The following is a 24,982-nucleotide window of genomic DNA, read 5'->3' as shown; positions in this document are numbered from 1 at the left end:
CAATAGTAATGCTGCATAAATATATGAGAAATATATTTTGAACGTGCTCAATTTTATGCAAGTAATAATATAATCATTACTAATATTCATGTTATTTATTCTCTATAGAAAGTCAAATAAAAAATAAACGTTGTAAACGTGCTGCGTGCGTACATAATACGCACCTGTGTAATAATTTTTCGAGGACGATATTCGTCGAAAATATACATCCTACACGTTAACGTACCTATTACGCTAAACCAAAATAACTCGAATTTCGTATCCAAAATAAATATTAAACGTTTAAACATTGGGTACATAAAAATGCATTATCCATGTACTAATAACATACAAAATCAAATACCACCGCGTAAAAAAATTATTATTATTAGCAAATTCAGTGGTTTTAGAAACTTCGGGGATATAATGTACATAATGTACATTTATTTAAATATTTTTAATTCATATACACAATTAAACAGTTTACTATAAATGTATGGACATTTTTCAAAATAAAACGTTTGTAAAAAAAAAAGGAAAGACAATCGTCAAATCATTTGATCACGTGCTTATTCGCCGCGTGTGCGTTGTCGCGCTACTTAGGTTAGGTTATATTATAATTATTAGTTAAATGACCTTTTGTTCAAAAATTAACAATAACATATTATTACCATTGATTTTTTTACTTACTTTGATTATTATTTTAGGTGCTTTGTATAATCGCATCATCGAGATGACATACCAATATATATATATATATAAATAATAATCATTTTAAAAATTACCGCCGCCTCGACGGATCAGAGTGCCAAACATCATGTCGGTTACGTTTGGAAAATAGGAAAACAGTGCGTCGTTGAAAAAACTTGCGTAACATTTGAATGTACAACGGCAAAACCACCCTTGTCTAGACGTCGGCTTGCAGCTCTTCTCATCCTAATAATTGAATAATCAACGTATTGTATACTGTATACCTACGTCGCGTGTGTTCGCCGTTTGTTTTATTAGATCCTAAGACAATAATATAGGTACCTATAATAGTATAATACCTGTCTAGGATATTATAATAACTATATAGCGATTCTCGTCTCTTATCCTCCGTGTTGCCTTTTGTTTTCGCGCGTTCGTGGCGGGGGGGACGGCGTTTGTCTCGTATATATATATAGTCGTATTTCTTTATTGTTTTTATCCGCGGCGGCAAAGAGACTGCACCGCCGCCTCCGGGGGAACCCATCGTTCCCGCCAGGTTGATTAGTATTCGGCGGCGCGACAGGGAAAAAACGCAAACACAAAAAACGCATAGCATTGTGTGCAAAAATCTCTCCGAGTGTATATTATATTATACTGTTATAATATATTCGTAAAGAAAGAAATAATATGATAATCACAATAGGTACTCTATTATAAATTATTATATTATATTATAATATGTTACACGTATATTACATAAATATATATATATATATATAACAATCAGATTACAGGTTGTCCGTCTTGTTCGTCTTCGTTGCATTTATTCGCTGTCATTGGGTCCACGGCATAAAAATGGAAGAGGGGGGGGGTTAAGAATTAGGAGCAAAATTTTCACCTGTAAAATTAATGAAAGTAATTTAAACTTATTACATGTTACTATACTTACAGATTATTATTTACTTGTAGTTAAAAAGTGATAAACCAAATAGATTATACATAAACACGTACAATTTTGTTGGCACTTTAAGTCAAAGACTATAAAAGTATTACACAACTTTTAGAAATTTACTGATGTACATAAAGGTATTTTTAAACAGTACCTATGTTCTAAATATATAAGCAAGACCTGTTGTACCCGTTTGATGATCCACTATATAAATATAATACGCAACAGACTTGCCTAAAGTTTAAAATTTATACCTCCAACTATAGTATACCGTTATTAAAACTTATGACAAATTATACTAAATTGACTTTTAAAATATTCATGTATGATTATTGTACGCTATACGTTATTCACAAATTAGCCATTTGTTTTAATTTTTTTATATCGAACTTGAGTGAACCATTATATCATATAATCGTGCAGGTTTATAATACTTTTCGTGGTAATACTCAAAAGAATAAAAACGTTCAAAATTAAATTTAAAAATATATATCGAAAAAAGCCTAACCTAATCTCTGAGTTCAAAATAATGGCGAGATGCTATTATAATATGTGTACTTATTTGCTTACGCGTATATCGTCTTTTTATCGAGCACGACATAAGTACACAATTGTACAACACCTGTTTACATTATTATAATATTATGAAATAATAACATTTTTCATATAAAATAATAATAGAAACGTAATACTCACACGTACACAATAACAGTAACGACAAATATAAGTTCGATTCAATACATATATCGACGACATAAAAAACGGGTCAAAGGCATATTATTATTATTATTATTATAAAACTTTAACATCCATGCATAAATGAATAACCACAGTTATTACTTATTAGTCTATATTAATTTAAGTATGTTAGTATAAATTATAGTGTGTTAAAATAAAATGATACTATTTAGTATTCACAGTTTTTGGATTAATTGTATTCTATACTTTATATTATTGTACGTGAATGTGACTGTCGATAGTACTGTAAACAGCGGAGTCTTAATATCAAAGTAAGTCCCGCTCAATTTAATCATTGATCACGTTTATTATAATATAGTGTCATCGATGTCATATTAATTCCTTAAAACTTTTCTACTTATAAATGGAGCATTTGTGAATTTTAAACTTAATAACAAAACTTAAGTCTTAAAGGTATGTAAAAGTAGAGGAGTTTTAAAAAAATGATCCATAACCCTTAAGTTCTAAGCCCATGACATTAACTATTTATTTTACTTCAAAATAACATTCATGTTTTAACATACGCTGTCGGTTTTATTTTATATTCTACTAATTTTGAATGTATATTTATCAGTTTTTTAGTACGTTCAATTCATTATTCTGATCGTATTCGTATTTTTTCTCTTTTTAAAACCGAACGGCAGCGCAGTGTCCTACCTATTTATACAACTCAAATCCGTCGTGTTAGTGAGTATAAAACATTGTATTATACGACCAAATGTACTGTAATTCTATTTAATTATGTCGTAAACATTATATTTTATGTATATTATACATTTATACCTACGACTTACATAAGTGTGTATCATAATTTATAGCCCAGTTAAAAACAACTTGTACGTTAGAAAATCAACCGATTAAGTACGTGTGCTTTTGGTGGTATTAAGAGTTAGTATCTATCTAATGTTTTTGTCAAATAGTTTATTGGTAGCAATCGTTTAAGGAAGACGTAAGCTCTGAGTTATAAGCATGTAAAATAGTAATAATCACGGATTAATGCTTACTACTCGCTTTAAAGTAAAAATATTAAAAATCCGATGGGAGAAGTGAAAACACACAGATAATATTCTATTCTTACTTTTAAATTAGATGCGACGTGTCGATTTACTGTAGGTTATATTTAAACTAAAAACACGAAATGGTTTTCGCTGAACGCATATTATCATTTGTTATGTTGCGTATACATTCACACGTTTATAAAACGGAAACAATTCGTATGTGTCCATCACGTTCTCTAATGACCTCCTCAAACTTTTAAGTCTAGTCGGGTGAATGCCGAGTGGACGATGAGTGATGTGTGGAAAAATGTAGGTAGGTATTACATATTGTATCATACAAACATCTACCTTTCCACTTAATCGCGCATTGCGTTACCCACGCTTCGGGTTTTCAAACCTCAAATTATTAATTATGTACCACATTAAATGACATTTATTTGAAATTGGATTTTCGTGTATTAAACTGAACACGGTTTTAGGATTTAGTTTTAAAATATAGAGGCGATTGTAATCCGCGATTGGGTGAAATATTGTTTTTATATATGATCAATAAACCGTACAGTAGGTATATAATGTATAAAAATACAATTCTACACAAGCACACAATATATTAAATATATGTTAGCTCAATAATTGAAGCGCTCAGCCGAACAACGGGACAAGCGCCAATTTCGGCAATGTTGCGTTTTTCAGTGGAATATCGTGACACGGGTACAATTTAATGATATCAATCGTGTTGAAATGTTATTATTTCCTATTACACTGGCTAAATGGCTTAATAATTTAGGTTTAGCGTTGTGAATGTTTTGATTCGTGGAACATCGTGACACGTGACGATTCTATCATGTATTCTTACGATACCTATCTCATTATAATCTTATTGTTACGCCGTGCATCGCGTCAATAATATTATAAATATATCGTGATAGTGGTTTTTTTTTTTCGTTTACCTAGAGAGTAGTGAGTAGTGACTAGTGGAAATGTCTGTTAAACTTTCTCAAAGTGACGAAAAACTACTTAATAAAACTCGTAAACGGTCCATTAATATATACTTATATATATGCAGAACGGAGTTCAAACGAGAAAAAAAAATTACGCGATTCTGGTAAATCATAAACATCAAAACGAAGTGCCATTGTTTCTGAGAAAACTCCACCAACTGAGATAGGTATAATTAAGAATGTTATGTAAAATAATAATTAAAACGTATGGTATTTGTTAGTAGGGCATACGTAATAGTAGTGAATTTTTTTTAGTAAATAATAACAATATTATTGTAATTTTACGCGAATATTACGTTTGCAGACACGACTGCACGAGTATGTAATGTAGAAACTTGTTCTAAACGCGGTTGTACCGATTTAAGTCTTCAAACAAAAATCAGATTTTTTCAAAACTACCATAATCTTACTTATGATGAACAGTCATCCCTACTTAAGTCACAAATGACACATAGCACTTTCAGAAGTTGGGAGACGTAGGGGCGGGAAGAACGATGCGATTTCACGTCGCACTTGTACTAATAAATATTCTATTGATAATTTCGTAATATGTCATCTAACGTTTATGGATTCATTTCAAATTACTAAGCGTCGCGTCAAAACATATTTTGAAATAGTTTGAAGTCAGATGAAAATTTATGATTATGATGTATAATTGGTATTATAATTTTATATTATTCCTTATTATTTATTATTTTTTTTTGAAAATCTTAACAACATACAAAACCCCAAATTAAAATATAAAATTAATTTTTATAAATTATGATGGATGAAATAAAATAAATTTCTTTAGAATATCTTATATCTTAAAAATTATATTTTTTAATCTTAGTAAATATCAAATGTGACTTTCCCGTAACCCAACTAAACATATACTTAATTAATACACAATTTTAAACGTATACGTATATACCATATATGTTATACTTGCTCTTAACATAATGTGTTCATTATTGGTATTAAGTAATATGTTATGTTATGAAATGTCATTTTTACTAATATTTCTAAGCTACTATAGATTTTATTTTCCCGAAAGATTTCTAAAATGTCATGTGACGTGATAAAGGTTAAAATAAGATAATTGATGTTTTCCATTGAAATCATTTTGTATCATATATTTAAACAAAAATAAGTAAACGTCAAAATATATAATTATAGATATTATAACAAAATAAAATAAAATTCTGCTAAAATAAATAAATGAGTAATATATGTGTAAATATATATGTCTATGAGATTCGAATAATGATATAAAATAACAGTTATAATTTATTATATACTGATTTTTGGTCGCGATTGTATAATATTTTAGCGTCGTCACAGTGACATATAATATCTACAGCTTATAAACGGCGATCGGAGCGGGAAAGTCAAAATCATTCCCAATTGTTGGAGGACGAGTCGGCGCTACAGTTGATCTTTTGCGTGGCCACGTCGCCGTACGCTATGGTGAACACGCTTTTCTTCTCCAACATTTGCATGGACCTGCACGGTGCCCTGTAGCCGTGCGGCGGCAACGACGTAGACAACCGTCGTCGGGCCAAGGCCCGGGACCTGAGTGATGGCGTCATGTACTGCAACTGCCTGTCCAGGTCAAGTTCCCGAATACTGGAATAGGACCGGGACTTGCGCTTTTCCGCGTCCGCCACGTCCGCAGACAACGCAGACGACGCCGAAGACGTGGCGAACAGTCGCCGCCGCGCCGGCCCCGTTCCCGCTCCCGCACCAGACCCTCCAGCCACCGATCCCGATCCACCTGCTACCGATCCCGACCCGGCTCCGCGTCCGGCCAACGATGACCGCAAGCCGCTGCTGGCGCCCGAACTGCTGCCATCCCTCTATGATCGGACTGTCTGAATACCACTTTCGCGAGGCATGCTGGATGACGATGCGGCAGCGGAACTCAGAACACTCACGTTCGTCGTAACTCCATCTGCGGTTACCACCGCTGACCCGCAAACACGATCTAGTCGTCTGTGTTCCCGCGTGCATCTCCGTCTGCGTGGCCATATTAGCTCCCGGCAAACTCCTCGTCTCCAGTTTTGTCATTAACTTTTGTTGTTCCTCCGCCAAAAACCTGCGAAAAGTATGTCACAACGAACATTTCAACACTCAAATACGCAGTGCAGGGTTTAAATCACGGGAGGATGGGAACCAAATCTATATACATACATGCATTAATCGTATATACATAATATATATATTTCAGCGTTTGTTAAAAATGATGACGAATTAAAAAACGAAAACATTTCAACTAGAGACATCTAGAATTGATACGTGTGCTATACATTAGATCAAATCACGAGAAGTAGGAATAAAACCGAATCCACATGACTACCTATCTAGAATAAACAAACGCAGATGATTTCTTTAGATTTAATTTTTTTCTGGAACATTATATAATGTAGTTGTTAATAATTTATTCCCTTTTACAGTTAGAAAATTTAAGACATCTGCAACCTGAGTTTTTTCTAAACACAACCTCAATCTCGAGACTCCGGTGCATTGCACTCTCTACTGCACCTCTGCTAAAATCAACACTACTGATACGATAATATTACCATGCAAAATAAATTATTATCCTCACTTGGTTAATAACACGTCCCTTTGAAATGCAGTCATTTTCTTTTGTTCTTCTTCAATATCTTCTTTTTTTACTTCTTCGAGTTGCGTTTTCTCTACATTTCCTTTGACGATTTCATTATGTTGATCTTTAACCTCGATCTCGTCCGGCTGACTATTCAAAAACTTGTTCATAATTACTTTTTTACCGGCTAATTCGTCAAACGCATTAAATCCGCCCATATTGGATGCTGAGTCCATTACTTCCAAAGAATCATTAGACATTATACGTAAAATTTCTGCGTTGCCTTGTTTGAAAAACATTTCTTGTCTCTGGTCGGTTGTCTCGTCGGACCAAGACCTCCGTTTGTCTATGATCCTATATTCGTTGCCTTCAACGTCCTCTAAGAGCAATGACTCTGCGCTCGCTTTTTTCCTAATCATATTTGGTATCACCATTGTCCTTGTTCTTTTTGCTATTCGGATAGGAGTTACCGGTTTTTCGCTCAAAATATACACCTTATGTTGAGGATCGTTTTCGGCCGATTTACTATAACTCGGAGAAGGCGCTTGGATACCTTTGTTTTTTATACAGTCGACGTGGTGTAACTTACTGAAAAATTATATTTTACTATAATTATATGACATACAATAAAACGAAAATATTTCAGCTAACTAACTTTACCATTTCGTCACGTTCAAACGACCTATGGAGTATACGTGAATAATGATCATAACTTAATACTTATGATGCACTACTTATAGGTGTTGTTATAACGTTATATGTAGTTATGTCATTCGTTATTAGTCGTGATAAACTTAAAAACATCAAATATGATTTATAACAACCATTATTCAACGATAATCGCTATCGATTTGTTTCATTTGGAAACTTAGTTTTAAAATGAACACCTGGGAAATCTCATAATCGTATATTATGTAATTTTTTTTTTACCATCAATTTACTATATACTGCAACAGTATGAAACACTTGGTGCAAATACGTAGGGACTATAAGAAATATCAAAATAAGTAAGTTAAAATAAATAATTTCAACTATATAAATTTTAAATAATCGACTAATAAAAATATTCCGTTCACTAATGATCTGTACTCTGTATACATACTAATATACTTTAAATATTATGTATTTTATGTTTTATAGTATTTTTTTATACTATATACTCATCTGCATAATAGTCAATTTTTTATTTTTATTTTTATATAAAATGTATGATAGTTTTAAATTTAAAATGTTTGTTTGAGTTACTTAATTTATACTATATAATTGCATTAAAAATATTTATTTCCGTTTTTGTTCAAATAATATTTATTTAAACTAAAATCATACGCCTTAAATAATTGTTATGTTCAAAACATAATTCAATATTAAACACTAAAGGTTAGGTTAAGTTTTGTTCTTATTGTCATATACATTACTATCAAAATAAAATATTATCCTATTATAAATTTATCCGATTTTAAATTTTAATCAAATAAGTACTAGATTAGGCTGTATTATATATTGATAGGTTTATATTTTTTCGTTAATACCAAAAAATACTACAAATTTGCAATTTTATTATTTTATAATTTAATATTATTTATTTTTAAAATCTTTTATCATGTCTACTATTTTCGTATAATGTATACTTAAATAAAATAGTATCTATCGATATATCTATAATATATATTTAATATTTTCCACTTTTCTAATAACTGACTATTGAAAATGAATTATGTTTAATACTCACTTGTGAATAAATCGAAGATATTGTTGATAACAACAACAAAACAACAATGATAAGGCCGCCAACAATATGGCTAACAATAATAATAAATTCAACCAGAAAGACAGATTTTTATCGTTGCGGTAATCTACCTGAAATTAAACATTTTCTAAGTTTAATTACTTAATTAATAATAATAATAATAAAACATTTGGTAACGATATTTTTTTGTTGTTTGTGATAGACATCTAGAACAGTTAATCTAATGGCTAAGATACTAGTCAAATTAATATTTATTGTCCATTTTAAACACAAATCAGTAATTTATTCATATGATTAACTGTATAATACTCGTAGAAGCATTAGGCGTAAAATACTTTAGCAGTCATAACAAATATCCTTGTTCTTCAGTCCAGTTAATGAAACAGAAGCCCACCCAACAAAAAACCTATGAATACTTAATTTATGTACATTTTTTTTTTTCTAAAAATAGTAACCAATTATTACTTATTTTTAATCTTATACATTAGTCAACTTTTAATTATTAGAGTAATAGAGTATTAAGTTAAGATCTTTTTGTAAAATTAATTGTCCCCATATAATTTTAGTTAATAATCTTACCAATCTTTAATACTATAATTTAATTATTCTTAACGAGTTAGAAAGTAACAGTTCACGTCATTAAATTACACTACTACACAGTACACGCACTACAGCAGACTTCTATTTTAACAAAAAAAAAAAAAAAAATAAAAAAAAAATACTACAAGTATGTTTAATTTTTATAGATCGAAATCAAAAAATGTATGCTGAATACACTACTGTTTGATGACTCGTTTATCATAAAAAATGGATATTTATTAATTTTAGTTTCAAATAAAGATTTAAAAAATTTGTTAGATTATTTTAATTACCTACCTATGTTTAGTTTATACATATGGACTATGACATAGTTCACAAAAACTAATTTATAGTGAAATAAATTATTAAAACAAAACACAAATTATACAGTATATATAGATCATGGACTATTTAAAAATAATTAACGTTACTCAATTATGAGTCTTAATAGACTGGTTATTTTTTTTTTATTTGATTTGTTGTTAGGAAATTTTGAACTTATTTTTTTAATCGATATAGTTTATTTAACTTTTTTAAATACAGAACAATGCAGAGACCCATTTTATTACAATACAATTGCATACTCTATCGAATTATAATTTTAATAATAATTATATTACTTGGGCCATTTGTACTTCATTGCTACATTGAACTAAGTGTTTGCGGAATTCATCGACGTCGATTACAGTATTCGTATTGTATGCAACGGTGGCGGTCACAATATTTCTGAACACATACAATAAAAATACGATATAACCTCGTTAGATTGATTGTTAGTTTAAAGACAGAAATACTATTATGAGGCGCACATATATTATATATTACATACTTGTCTGCATTGGCAGTTGGTCGTTGGGCGTGTTCATAGTTGGGCTTTATCGAATTAATGGTCACTTTACCGCCCGTCAGGCGTTCTAACAAATTGTGCATGGCCGCAAAATCCATCGAAGCAGGGATAAGAAACGTCATTTGTCTAGCACCAGACGACGGTGGATAAATTCTCACTTGTGTCGTAGACCACCGATGGGGGACGCCTGTAATATAGAACAAAATGCATTATAAATAACTAGGTGATTAGGATTGGCATAAGTTTTGTCGCGAAAAACTTGCTGTCAGATCCGAACAATTATAGTCTCACCTAAATCATAAGCCCTGACTGTGAGTACATTGAACGCGCTGTTTGCCGAGTCTCTTCTAGTTCGACTTGTATCGTACAAATCGCTGGATATGAACAGTTCACCTGAAACGTTTTAGAGTGAGTTATAAAAAAAATAAATATCAAGCTTGATTAATTGCCAGAGAAAGGATAAAATTTTAGTTTGGGAGTTTTAGGTGGTCACTATTATACTATAGAATAATATACCAGCACGACACGACAATATGTACGCCGCTCGGACACAAAAGAGTCGTAAATTGTGAGTATATCACACACATACACACATAATCACAAAAATAATAATAAGATAATATTTCATCGAAAAACATAATATAACGTCTACGCGCTCGCCTGCTTGTACGAGTCGTGCATGTGTATATCTATGAGCCTTACCGGTTTCTGGATTCAGGGTGAAGCGATTGTTGTAGTTGCCGTTTATTATCTCGTAACGCACTACGTTGTTCGGGGCTTCTGCGTCTTTGTCAATAGCCTAAGAACAAGAGAAGAACAAAAGTATTAATAAATTAATATTACGAGACGTGTCTTATAGTATGGTATTTAGGTTGTAGAATATGAAATAAAATAAGATGGAGTAATTAAAATTATATTATACGTAGTACAATTTTTCGAGATTTTAATTGTAAAACTAGCTTTATGTATGGGCGGTATAGTTATTAATTTTTATTGTGATGGTTTTTATGCTGTGCTATTATAGTCATCATATGATTAAATATAATGCACAATTTAATTTAATATAATTGTGTATTTGATTATAATATTATACAAAATATTGTAATATATATGAATAGTCATTAGAGATATGAAAAGCCGTTAACCTTGATAAAAGCTCGTTCTGTGAAGTTACGCATATCTTGTGTCAAAACAAATTGGATCGGTGTATCCTGGAAAACTGGCGTTTCATCGTTTATGTCCAATACGTGTATATTGAGCGGCACGGTTGTAGCCAAACCACTTCCATCCATGTCACGAGCTTCCACAGTTAATCTGTACTCTATAATTAAAGAGTTAGTTTTTCGGTAAGTGTACGCTGTAGTTGTTCAACTATTTGTAGTACTAAAACTAAAATTGTAAACTGTCTTACAATACGATAATGATATATCTACTATGAATAATAAACAATACATAAGACGAGTTTTTGAGTAGTTATTCTGAATTTCTGAAGTCAGAGTAGTATAATTTAAAAATGATTTTACAATTTTGTAAGTTAAAACCAATAACACATTTAAATACATGGATGATAAAAAAATATTTTAAAATTAATGTAAAATCTACCCTCTTAACTATAATATTTTGGCTATTTTTATGCAAGCTATACACAAAGACATTTGAAATTTTCATTTTTTTATACCTATAGTTTTTTTTTTAAATTTATTTATAACAACTTCGTATATTAAAAGTAAAAACGCTTAAAAATGCAATAAAATGTTTTACATGTGTTAACGGCAATTAAAAAATAAGAAAAATACGTAGTCACAATTTTTTTTTATAAGTGTTTGAATTTCAAATTTCGTTGTATTTCGTCAAAATCGTGGAAATTTATGAATTATTTTTAACTAAAAACGTACAAAATTTTGATTTTAATTTAGGTTTAAAATTTTTTTACAAGATTTTGCGTGAGCTTTATTTACAAGAATTTAAAACTCTAATTAAACCCTAAACTTTTATATAATTTCACGGATTTATTTATAAAAAAAAATAAAAATAAAATTTATTTCATCTAAAATTATTATTTTATTTAGTTATAGAACAGTTAAGCAGTACCTATTTCAAACAAAGCATTTCGAAACGTTATCTTATTCTCATTTTAAATATGAAAATATAAATTAAAGTTCTTAAATTGTATTTATCATGCATATTCGCATAAGTCATGACTGCTCATGAGTATTTGAACGTGTATACCTACTCATTTTTATATTATTGTATTGTATTGTACACTTAATTACTTAAATATCGTGTACTGTCGAGCTCATTACGACGGGTGTTCAGACAAACAAATAAATCGTTCGTTATCGCGTCATCGGCGCATTATCATTCGCCATAGGGCACGTTTTGACCGAATACATTACACATGTTGTTGCAGCTGCTTACCCGCGGATTCTTCTCGGTCGAACCCGTGATTGTCGTTAGACACTACGATAACGCCAGTGATCGGATCGAGCACCAACGACGAGTTCTTGAAACCCAACACGGCCGTGTACCGGATGCTGCCAAACGGTCCTGTGTCCGGATCCACGGCCTCGACGGTAGTCACGCGGACACCGGCCGTGGCGTTCTCGGGCAGTTGGACGTCGTATGCAGCACCGGTGAATCGCGGGACGTTGTCGTTGACGTCGTCCAAGTACACAACCACAGACGCCTTGGCTGAAGTCCGAGTGCGGTTCGTGTGATCGCCGTGCACGGACAGCTCGGACGCCAACACCTGTAACCCATCGAAATCACGCGGACGTTAGTTATTGCGATTGATAACCGTCGTCGTTTTCGCGATGAGCCGTTTGGAATTCGGATTTCATCGGAATACGCACATCATAAGGGGGTTTGTAACCGGACACAGTTCCTATACTTTTAGTTTTCTTAAAAATAGTTGAACCTATATGAACACTTCACCACGTCGACAGTGCCGAGTGTGCAGATTATATATAAATTTTAAATTAGATATTTTTCAATGACAAAAATTTAACCTAAAACTATAAAATTCTTGTTGTACTCTTGGCATAGATGTAATGTACGCTAAACACGACTATACTTAACCTCAAAACGGACCGACCGGGTACTTTCGAAGTCCAGCAGATGATTGTTGCGCACCATAAAAGTGAACCGGCCACGACTGTCAATCACGGCGGGCGTCACTTCAAAAGTTCCGTTATTATTTTCCAAAGTCAACGCGTATACAGACTCCTTGCCCTATATTTACATACATATAAAAGAGTATGTTATAGAGATAAAAATCAATACAATAATAACACTCGAATACTAAATCTACAAACGCTTGCTAAGGATGAGCAAAATATAGATCACGATATAACAATTTTGTTTTTGAGTTAACTATTATTTAAGTATTATACATTTAAAAAAAAAAAGTAGAACTTTGATAAAGACTCTAGTGAATATAGAAATTTGTTTTATAGTAAGTACTACGTATAGTCTCTAGAAGTTTAAACTTTAAAACAATCATTTTTGGTTTGCATATTTTGTATGTTCAGCTCTTTTTTCCTTTGAAGTGGATATTTTGTTATATTTGTATTTTAAATATATATTTCATATATTTTTTAAAAAAAAATAATTTAAAACAATATGTCATATAAAGAATAATATTTTATACGTACTAACAATATTTAATATTCATTTTCTAGAAATTGAAAAAAATAGATTAAAATGATTAATTATAAATAATTAAATAATCTATCTACTGTGTGTTTTCTCGATCATTTGTGTGTTGTGAAAAACATGAAGTCCGGCCGATATCTTTATCCTATACGCCGAATACAGTCAGTTGATGTCAATTCGTCTGTTAGTATCGTATATGTTTTCGTCTGGCATTAATATAATTAGTATATAGTAATACTCTAGACTAGGTACAGTTTTTGTACTGTGAAACTTAAATTAAAAATTTCTTATTTAAGTAATAAATAAATTTGTAATTTTTGGTTTTTAATGAAAAATAAAATATTATTAAAATTTAAAAACTTATTTTAACATTTTTGCATATTTTTAAAGGCATAAATGCATGCATATTTCAAGGGTTTTTTAGAACATGAAGTCACTAGCCCTATTCATCACTAAACAGCCCGCGATTGTAAATACGTACGTATATGCTACATATACATACCGTACTGTCATCGTGCACTTGCAACACATAGCCTTCTGTGAACGCCAATGTCGTTCCCTGACCGCTATTCTCGTTCAAGCGACAAGCGTAACTGTATACGCAACATAATATCGTTTATATTTTTTTTATATTAATTTGTTTTAAGTAATAGATATACATATATAATGGGGCTGAATATGCAGGACTTCAGGATATGCGATTATATATGGATATTATATAGTATTTCGAATTTGTTTTATACATGTTATATCATCGTTATTGTCCACGTAAATAATTTTTTTATGAATTTAATATTTTTTAAATATTATTTTAAAACATTTTTATTTTATAAGACATTCATAGTTATCAAAATTTGAAGTGCATAACATTTTTGTTCGCCTGGACTCAAAACACAAAAATAATAAAATTGTTCGCCTATTATAATAATATAGGATTTACATGAAGTTTCAAACTATGTATTTAAAATTATTAAATTACTAAATTCTATCAATGTTCAAAATATAATAATGTACCTACGTTTTAAAGTTTAGATATGCGACGGCTAAATGAGAATACCCAGGAAGAGTACAATTTTTTACGAGGACAATACGATCAAACACTATCTATGATTGTATAAACATAAGCAATATGTGTACTTTGCATTGTGGAAGTACGGTGGACGATCGACCTTGTCTTCAAGCATAATCACTATGTCGGCCAGGGTGGACATGGCTGCAGGCTCTCCGATCTCAGTCACTTCTTCATCGGCTATCACGGTCAATATGGCTGGCTGTTTCCCACCGCTTATTTTAGTCAGCTCTGACATAGATCTCTTCAATTTTACCTCGCCTACAACAAAATAAAATGTATTTCTATACCAAACAATGTCCAACAAATGGTTATCAACCTGTGAATAGACCTATTTCGAACAACACGGTGAAAGGCCTATTTTCCGACACCAAACCGTATTTAATTCGCCGAGGTCGACCCCTATCGCCGTCGATTGCCTCTACTTTTGTCACAACGTCTCCCTGTTAAATCATAAAATAAAATAGACGTAGTTCACATTTTGTTCAATTAGCGGTGGCTTTGACACTGTTAATGAAACTTCTGATATAGAATCTCTGATCAAGGGTTGATATCTCTAATGTAAGTTTTGTGTTAGGCTCTTATGTTTTCAATTTTTATATAATTTCTTTGTACTAAAGTACCAAATTCTAAAAAGTGTAGTTACACGGTTGAAAAACTTAATAACTTAAACATTATTTTTATAAAATTTGAGTTTTTAAATTAATAATATTATATGTCATTGAGCAATGGAACAAACATTAAAAACAAATCCATACATTTGCTCACTTCGACAAATACAAAATAATTTTTAAATTTATACAAAGCCCGACTTCATTGTCCTCGTTCATTTTATAGTGCTTAACAATAAACAAAAATTACTTTCACAACTCGATTAAAAAAATTAATTGTTTTATACACTGATGTCTTTGACGCATTTGCATTCACCTCTTATTCTCAAACACGCTAGTCATTTTTGTGATTCCTAGTCATTCTTCATCCATTGTATATTGACCAACTTATAATCATTACGCGCTATTCTCACTTTGATTTTTTACACGGGTTTTTTTCTTATGTTCTACCTTGATTAAATAAATTTTACTGATAACAAACTACAAAGTATAGTAGGTACCTCTATTTAAACAAAAATGTTTTTACTTTTTATTTAATTTCTATATAATATGTGTTACGAATATTTTAAGATTTATTAAAATGGTATTTTCACTTAATTTCATATTTATATATATATGAGTAGCGAGTAAAAATTTAAACAACGACCAAATAAACAACTTAACTAATGAAATAATTGATAACCATCGCAATAATTAAAAGCTGCAACGATTTTGTTTCGTATCATTGTACACGCGATCAAAGTTCCATAGAATAAATCAATATTTGTAATTTTATTAAAGCTATTTTAACGTTCCAATGTGCAGTATTCGGTCATTATTTTTCATTATGCTCATAGAAAACTTCCATAAGAATCTACCGGCTTATTCCTTACGAGAACGCCACATAAATGTACAAAAATGGTCTTCGTATGTAACACAGTAAATGTACAGTACATGTTTTATTAGTTTTAATAATATTATTATGCTATAATATTATTATAGCATACCTATATAGGTGAATACGAAAATACGTATATTATCAAACGTAAAAGTTACAGGTAATTGGGGGATTATTTTTATACATATTTATTCAGTGTTTTAATTTTGAAGCGATTTATGGACATTTTTAAATCTTAAATATTTGTGATTATAATAATGCTAATACGAAAAAACCCTTTCAACAAAAACAGACGAAGACTAAAATAAAGTCACGTGTGGGGATTCTTCTTGTGAACTAACTATAATCTTGTTTAGTCTGAAGAGAATTACGATAATAAATTCATTACGCGCCTCTAGACACTTTATGGCATTATATCCAATCCTTCTCCGCATATTTACCTGGATATTCTCTTGGTGCATTAACATGTTAATGGGTATTTGTTTAAAATGTACGCACACATTACACATATATAGACTATATAATATAGTGCATAATATCGAAATCAAAGTCGATTTCTTCTCGATACCATTATTATTATTAAATATTTTATGATTGCTATTACTTTTATCATCATTATTTTATTATTGTTACTATTCGTTGTGGTTAATATACAATATAATATTATGTGTGTATTTTTGCGCGTGTGTGTATAAACGAATGGTAGTGGCCTCACAATGGACATGTTGTTATGCAGATGCACTATTGTTTCGAGTCGGGTGAATATCGGCGGCGTGTCTTGCACGTCTTCCACGACCACGATGACCTCGAACGCCGCCGCGTTTCTGGAATCTTTGCCGATCTCCACGTACATGTCCAACGCGACCACTTGCAATCGGTACATGTTCCTGGTCTCGAAGTCCAACGGCCGGGACACCGATATCGTACCGGTGGTCGTGTCCTTGTTCATACGCAACCGACCTATGGTCAATTCCGAAGATCCCTAAAACACACGTTTCAGCATATAACATGTAACGCGCGTGAGAAAAGCTTATTTTTTTTTTACATTGTGGTTTATTTATTTGTACAGAGAAAATGATGAAAAAAAAAAATATTAAAAAATGCACGGTAATAGTAGTATAAAACAAAATATTATATAAAAGTATAACTGTACAAATCGGTAAAAAAATGAGTATAAATAAATATTATCAAAAACCCTGACTCGCATATGCTCTCTTAATCTCTGACTCCGTGAATATAAAACTCGGTGTGTATCTTTTTAAGTGCAACAATTGAAAAAAAAAAAAAATTAAATTAAATATATTATTTAATGTCTTGGTGAATAGAACAAATCGTCGTTTCAATCAATTAACTTTTTACTATTCATACTCATTATATATGTATATATATTTTTAAGTATTGATTGAATATTTTTGTTATCATTAATATTTATATTTTTATTGGATAACATAACAGTCTTCTGATAATTTTAATTACGTTATCATTTTTAAAATTTTAAAATTCCCTCTTCACCACGAGCTTTAACTATAGAAAAGGAATATAATGGACTTTATACGAAGATATTTTTAATTTAATTTTTATTTAAATTGTACATTAATAATATGTACATTATGTTTTAAGCTGGATAAGCTTTTATTATAAAAAATATTTTAAAGCTGCCTTTAATTGTAGTCAGTGAATATTAGGTTTATTTATTTAGTACGCCAATACGAATATAATATCAAAAAAATTACGTTATATAAAATACATTTTAACTATGTATCTACAGATTTCGCTCATCATGACTTCCCTTCAAAAATTAAGATAAAATTTTACTGTCAACATGTCATCAATATAATAGTTATAGCTATTACTGCATTAAGCTATAGTATATGCAGTTATTGAAAATAACGTTTTTTCGAAAGCCACGATGTCAAAAATATAAACGCGGTAAGATATATAAATAATATACAAATATTTTAAATGAATTTAACATCACTAAAATATGTAAATACGTATTTATTTAAGTTTAACTTTGCCAAGTGTTTTTAGAAAGTTGTATTATTACCATAAGTGTAATAGCTGGTAAATAGAAAAATATTTATACTCACTATAATTAAATATTATACTTAAATACTTACTTTTAAAAAACTAAGCAAGTATAGAATTACATAAGCAAATTTGAAAAGTAATTAATTGAACCCTTTGGTAAATATTTACTTTGAAAATATAATTACTGTTAACCAAATATGCATTTATTTTAATTTACTAATTTATTATGAATAATAAGTACAGTATACAACGTTATAACAGTAATTATATAAGAATAAGTGATAGGTATTAACATTTTTTACCCTTAGCTCAATACTGGCCGACTTCCGCGATTCCATATTTTTCTTGACGATCACGTATTCTAATTCAGTGTTGACTTTGACATCCTGTTAGTATGACATTGGTTTGCAAACAAAAGACAAAATAAATTCAAATAAAACATTTTTTAAAAATGTCAAAAATTAATGATAAACAAACTCATTTTACTAATTCGTACCTCGGGCACGATAATGATTGCAGGAATGTGAGGAAATATCGTTTCGACGTCACTCCGAGCTTCGGTGGCCACCAATCGAACTGGCACTGTAGTGGTATCTCCTCTAGTATCCCGCACCGTTATCCTGAATTGAAATGTCTGACCTGGAATCAGAACTCGATCCAAATACACATCTGCCTGACAACCGATCGTGGTGTTTGGGGGACACGGAAGATTTTCAATTCTTATCACATAACTGCCAAAATCTAAAATATAATTTTAAAATAATTAAACCATTAATCTATCAGTTACTTAATGACTGTAGTTGTATTAAAATGTTAGATTATAGTTTTTATCATTTCACTATACACGCAGTTTAAGATTTAGGAACAAATTAAAAGTCAATTGTAAAAAGATTTTATAAATTGTGTTTTTTAAACATTTGATAATTTATAATAGGCTTTGGGTATTACTAATAAGTAATAATTTACTATTAATTGGCAAATTTTCTATGTTTAAATTATTAAATTTTATAAATGAAAGTAGCTTGATGAACATAAAATATAATTCCTAAAATTTGGTTAGACATATAATTTCGTACATTTCGGAGGGTAAGCAAAAATTATTTGTTAAAAAGTAAAATCTTAATATTTAAAAAAAAATTATTGAAGGAAAACACCTTCAGAAAATTCTTGTAACTTCTATATATGGCAAATTAAAATTGAAGCAAGAGTTAAAACTTTTAAGGAACTAAAAGAAAAAATTTGAGCAATCAAATATACAAAGGAGAATAATTGAAGTTGTAAGCCAATGTATACAAGTTGAAAAAAGTAAAGTGTAAATAATATTGTTTAATATTATTAAATAAAATTATTTTATCGAGAAATGTTACCCGCAATTCTGCTAATTGAATGTCCAAGAAAAAAACATATTGATAAAAATTCCACCTAATATATGTTACAAATCGATAAAATGTAGAAAGTTTCAAAGACGTTTTACATGCGTCTCACTCTATATATTATGCACACTAATATTATCTGAGGAGGATGAAATAATAAATTGCGTGTGTAGAAACGTAGAGTATTGATGTACCTTCCTCCTATTTATCACACATTTCATAATGCGTAAATGATTAATAATAAAATATTTTATAATATATCGATTTTACCGGTGGCTTGGAAATACAGTGGATAATCCTTGTCGTGATCGGAAGCCCTTAATCGATAGATGAGTGACCCGACGGGTGCACCGGCTGGCACCATCAAGTTGTCCCTAAACTCAACGGCGCCTTCGAACGTTGGGTAATTACCGGCGACTGTGACGACCGCAACGGCGGCCATCGCCAGAAACGTGGTCCAGACGCTCATCTGCAGCTGCTAGAGCGTACTCGCCATGCCTCATAATCACACCTAAACACGATAAAGCATTTTTTCACAAATCACAATTAATCGTGGTTTATTTATCAAAATGTATTATCATTGGGGCGATGATGTGTTCAATATAATACACCAAATTATGTATTATTATATTTATATTACATTATTATAAACGCGCGCGGCAGCGTTCGTTTCGATATCATTCAAATAATCATGTAGGTTCCTGCAGTATGTAACTCGAGTTATGAATTTTTTTCTTCTAAATTCAATTTTAAACTGTAATTATAATAAATTATAATACAATTATTATAATTCCGTGTGTGGGCACATTTAGTTTTAACCGTCTTCTCACGTTTATTATTATGTATACACGATATACATATGTACCTAGTCATAATACAGGTACAGAGATCGCCCCGACTTGATATCAGATAACTCTTGATCTTTAAACCTGCAGAATATTTTACTATATTATAATTGAATGAAATGAATAATATTACGAGTACACATAACCGACGAGTTTTAGCAAAGTTCTTACAGTATCCATTCATTGAACGCGCCCACGAAATAGATACTCATGCAGTGTTGTGTATATACGTATTATAAACTCTATAGTCGAGCCTCGATTTTGCGGTTATATTATTATTATTATTATATTATATTTTTATTCTCGGGTCGTTTATAACCGTCGATTTCTTAATGAGTGTGGGTGTGGGTGTGTGTTTGTGTGCGTATGTGCATGCGTGTGTGGAAACACTCTCGGTTCGATAAATGCAAATGTGACAGTCTAATACGAACGGACGGTGGAGGTAAACGAGGTCACGGAATAGCCGGAGCCTTTGACCCGTGTCCATTCAGTAATAAAACGAATAAAACGAAAATCCAATTTCACGTGACTACCGGTCGTTAGCCCTTCGGCGCTCTTTTAAAACACTAAATATAAGAAGGTCTGAGACGGATTTTCGGTTTTTTTTTTTTTGTTTTATGCGCATATTTACATATATAACTTAATAATATTTTTACACGTTAAGTAGTCAAGTATACAAATTTGCTCAATAAAACACCGTTACCACTTCGCTGTTATAAATAAATATTTCCGTCTATGTATTTGTGAGGCTATTCATTTATTTTCTTATAACTTGCGATTTTTATTTTACTTTCAATGCTACCGAAAAAATCGTGCTAAACGCAATTTTCTAGACAGTGTCAGTCAACTGACACGGCGAGGAAAAAGGGTAGTTAAATATGTATTGTACTATATTATAGTGGTCAGTTACCTTACAGACGGGTCCGGCAAAAATGCATTGCGTTCTTGGCGATTTGACCCGAAAATGTTATTAGGTATGTTACGACCGATGTTATGTGAACATGACGTTATGTACGCACGTACCTCCTACTTGCGAATACGCGTACAAAATTAAATTAGCATACTCATTAGAGCTCAAGTAAAAACAAATCGATAAAATTCAATTTTTATTTTATTTTTTAACGTTACAATATTAAAATACAGTTTTTATTTTTTATACTTACACACATTCCGAATTCCTACGTTATATTAGCTTATGGAATTTTGGAATGATCGTATATAGCTAAAAAATAATATTAAACCATAATTCCAAATTCTAGAAATCACCACAAATTATTGTTATACAATTTACACAATTTATACTTAAACTGTAAATGCTTTTTCTATTTTATTTCATGCGTAATTTAATGAACAGATTTAATTATTGTAGTATTTGTACTTTTGATGAATTATCGTATAAAAAATATAATACATTAAATATACACTTTTACGTGTTTTAATTACTTTAAAATCGTAATATTTAATGATTCTCTGTACAAATTACATTTCAAATCAAGTTCGCCAACTATCGGTGAGATAATAGGTATAAATAGCATTATATTATCAAAAAATATCAACATTTTTTTTTTTGATATGTTTCTAACATATTTCAATAAGGTTTTCGTGAAATGTTTATTAAATTTTGGAAATAACAATTCACATAACTAATTTTTAGAGTTAAAAATAATATGTACTTTAATTTTAGGTTACTATTTGAATTGCGTTTAAGCACTAACAACTTTGTCGAAGAATTACATTTTATTATCAGTCACTCTTAATAATGTAAACTCCTTAGATATTCCATTTGAATGATATTTTACAATTTTATAATTACCATGATCAAAATATAATTAATTGCTAACGAAACTATAATAAGAACTTATTATAAAAACAATCTCATAATAATGAAAACAAATGATAAAAATATGAATAACACTTATACAAATCACATTTTTAATCTAATTTTATCTTACGATTCATTTGCACGCAGACTGCTGATGAAGTCAGACCTATCTAACAGTGAGTAATATTCTTATTTTATATTTTATATACTGCCTATAGTAAACATAGTTTTTAAAATATACATTAAGAGCAAATAAATACTTGTAAAATAAACAAAACGTAAAGCTAGCGATAATCGTATTATATTTTATGTAAAGAAGGTACCCCATGTTTTAGTATACTACGAAATACGAATGATGTATGTGTATGTGTACCTATTTCATAAATTATTATTATGTAAATTATTAAATTGTCTAAGATAAACTTATCAACTGATGTCTATACTGATGTAATTAATAAGTATATCGTGCATCTTAAATTCGATATTATATGATTCTATAATTATTTAGATTCATAAGATATGATTACCTACAAACATTATTTACTTTTTTATAAAATATATCTTTAACCTCTGATCACCGATAATGTATCTATATTAAAACTTTACAAAAATGAAAATAAGATTTTGATAAAAAATAACACCAAACTCTAGTCATCTAGCCAATTAGTCAAAACATATTTAAATTTTCAAAATATGTTCGCTATTTATACTTGTTACGTAATAATATTCATAAACTGTTCGATACAGTTTTTAAAATAAAATATAGTATATGAATAAAGAGTTAAAATACTATGGATTTACGCAATTATATTACAAAAAAATCGTGATCTTCGATTAGGTACTGTCACAATTATGAAAATAAAATATTATCACATATTAGCCTAATAACGCGCACTATAGTCAACTCAAAATTCATAGCTACGCATATAATTATGGTATACAAATTACAGTCAACTAAAAAAACATAAATCGACACCAAAACTAGAAGAGAGTAACCACGAAATAAAGTGAAATTCGTGCTATGATATAATAATAACTACTTACTAAACTTTGGGTGATAATGATTTTTATCGAAGAAAAAAAAGTACAACGCGAAGCAAGTCTGGTGTTAAAAGTTTAACTTTAAATAAACTTACTGTATACGCATGGTTTGAAAATGAACACCTGGCATTTGACGTGGCGGTAAAATGATTTAAAAATAAATTAATCAAAGGCCAAATAACATTTTATTACTGTTTTAAGAAAAATGACTATCTTATTACTGTTTTACTTTTTGTGTTAATTACATGAATGGATACATAACTGACCTGTGCGACAACAATATTATATGGTATTATTGTTCCCGAGGATTCGACGGTGCTAATATAAATGGAAAGACGTAGCCACAGCCGGTTCTGACCATTAGACGACTTGCATGCTAATTGTGTTGCCGTGGATACGCCGGACAACCAAACATTGCGACGTACATTCATTTGAAGAAGTCGTCCAACGACTCGCCTTTATCTCAATCCAATCTATTAAATTCCCGCGAAATGTACTTATTCTGCACGAGAAGACTTATTTATAACTTGTATTGATCTTGTTGTTCTATTAACTGATAAATAAGAATTTCGAATGTATATTCGTATACTTACCTACGTAGTACGTACAATTCGCCAATCAATCATTATTTCAAAAACATACCTATTACATAACTGCAATATTATACTAACGTGACTGTATTTAAAACTATATATTCATGATAAACGATGACCACTTTTGACTCGCGTCTCATACAAAGTCTAAAATTATAATAAAATTGATCAATGTTTTCATTATCATCATTAAAAATAAAATATTAATAACCTAGGTATACTCGACTGGTGTATTTAATTTTTTAATAATTTATGATATCAAAATATGTACGAAACTTAGGAATAATTTTAAAAGAAAAATTCAAATTTGAACACTCAAAATAATAGGTTGTTTATCATTAAATCACCAAACAAATCACTATATTATATTATAATTCAGCTGTGCATCATCAATGATTTTGAGTAATAATACTTTTTTATTAATCCAAGTTTATTCGCGGTGTTTCCAACGATATTTTTAATAGAGTATAACTAAGCATCTGGAATTGTGTTATTAATTTGAATTTGTAATTTTATTCGGATAAAATATATTCATTTTGAGAAACAATAAAAAAAATCAAATTGTTATAAGCTTTTCAATTGAGACATTTTTAATTTTTTTTTTAAGAAATTTTGATTAAAAATTATGCACTGTGTTGAAATGATTGAAAATTGAATACATAGCTCTTCATAAGTTGATGATTTTTTTTATTAAAAAATATTCGAATTACATTTCGTATAATTGTAAAATATACTCGGTCTATATACGCGTATATACAGAATGTTTTACGGTGAACTGACAATTTCAATAATTTTTGTTCTATAGAACATTTTAAACTTTTTTTTGTTTAATTGTCAATTGTCATCTGCGCTACAATTAATTTTTTTTTAACATTTTGTATGCAAAATTAAAAAATTAAAAAATTTCTATTTGATATTTAAAAAAATCAAGATAGCCATTTTGCAAATCCG

At 30.1% G+C, this 24,982-nt stretch overlaps 1 protein-coding gene across 1 annotated transcript; it reads right to left on the bottom strand.

Moving 5' to 3' along the window:
- Nucleotides 1–5,593: 5,593 nt before the first annotated feature.
- On the bottom strand, nt 5,594–23,746 carry LOC112601246 (cadherin-86C-like). The gene is given in 19 exon segments (XM_025348739.1): nt 5,594–6,191; nt 6,193–6,432; nt 6,943–7,530; nt 8,672–8,799; nt 9,889–9,994; nt 10,098–10,302; nt 10,407–10,508; nt 10,818–10,914; nt 11,261–11,436; nt 12,534–12,864; nt 13,194–13,346; nt 14,272–14,362; nt 14,907–15,099; nt 15,158–15,281; nt 17,042–17,308; nt 18,660–18,743; nt 18,854–19,098; nt 20,001–20,241; nt 23,534–23,746. Coding segments are annotated over 18 exon segments (3,789 nt in total). The 5' UTR covers nt 20,200–20,241; nt 23,534–23,746; the 3' UTR covers nt 5,594–5,731.
- Between the last annotated feature and the right edge of the window lie 1,236 nt (nt 23,747–24,982).

The sequence above is a fragment of the Melanaphis sacchari genome, unplaced genomic scaffold (assembly GCF_002803265.2).
Source record: "Melanaphis sacchari strain LSU unplaced genomic scaffold, SCAv2.0 Contig76_pilon_pilon, whole genome shotgun sequence".
NCBI classification, from domain to species: domain Eukaryota; kingdom Metazoa; phylum Arthropoda; class Insecta; order Hemiptera; family Aphididae; genus Melanaphis; species Melanaphis sacchari.
The sequence above is the reverse complement of the archived record's forward strand: the minus strand, read 5'-3'. Positions and strand labels throughout refer to the sequence as shown.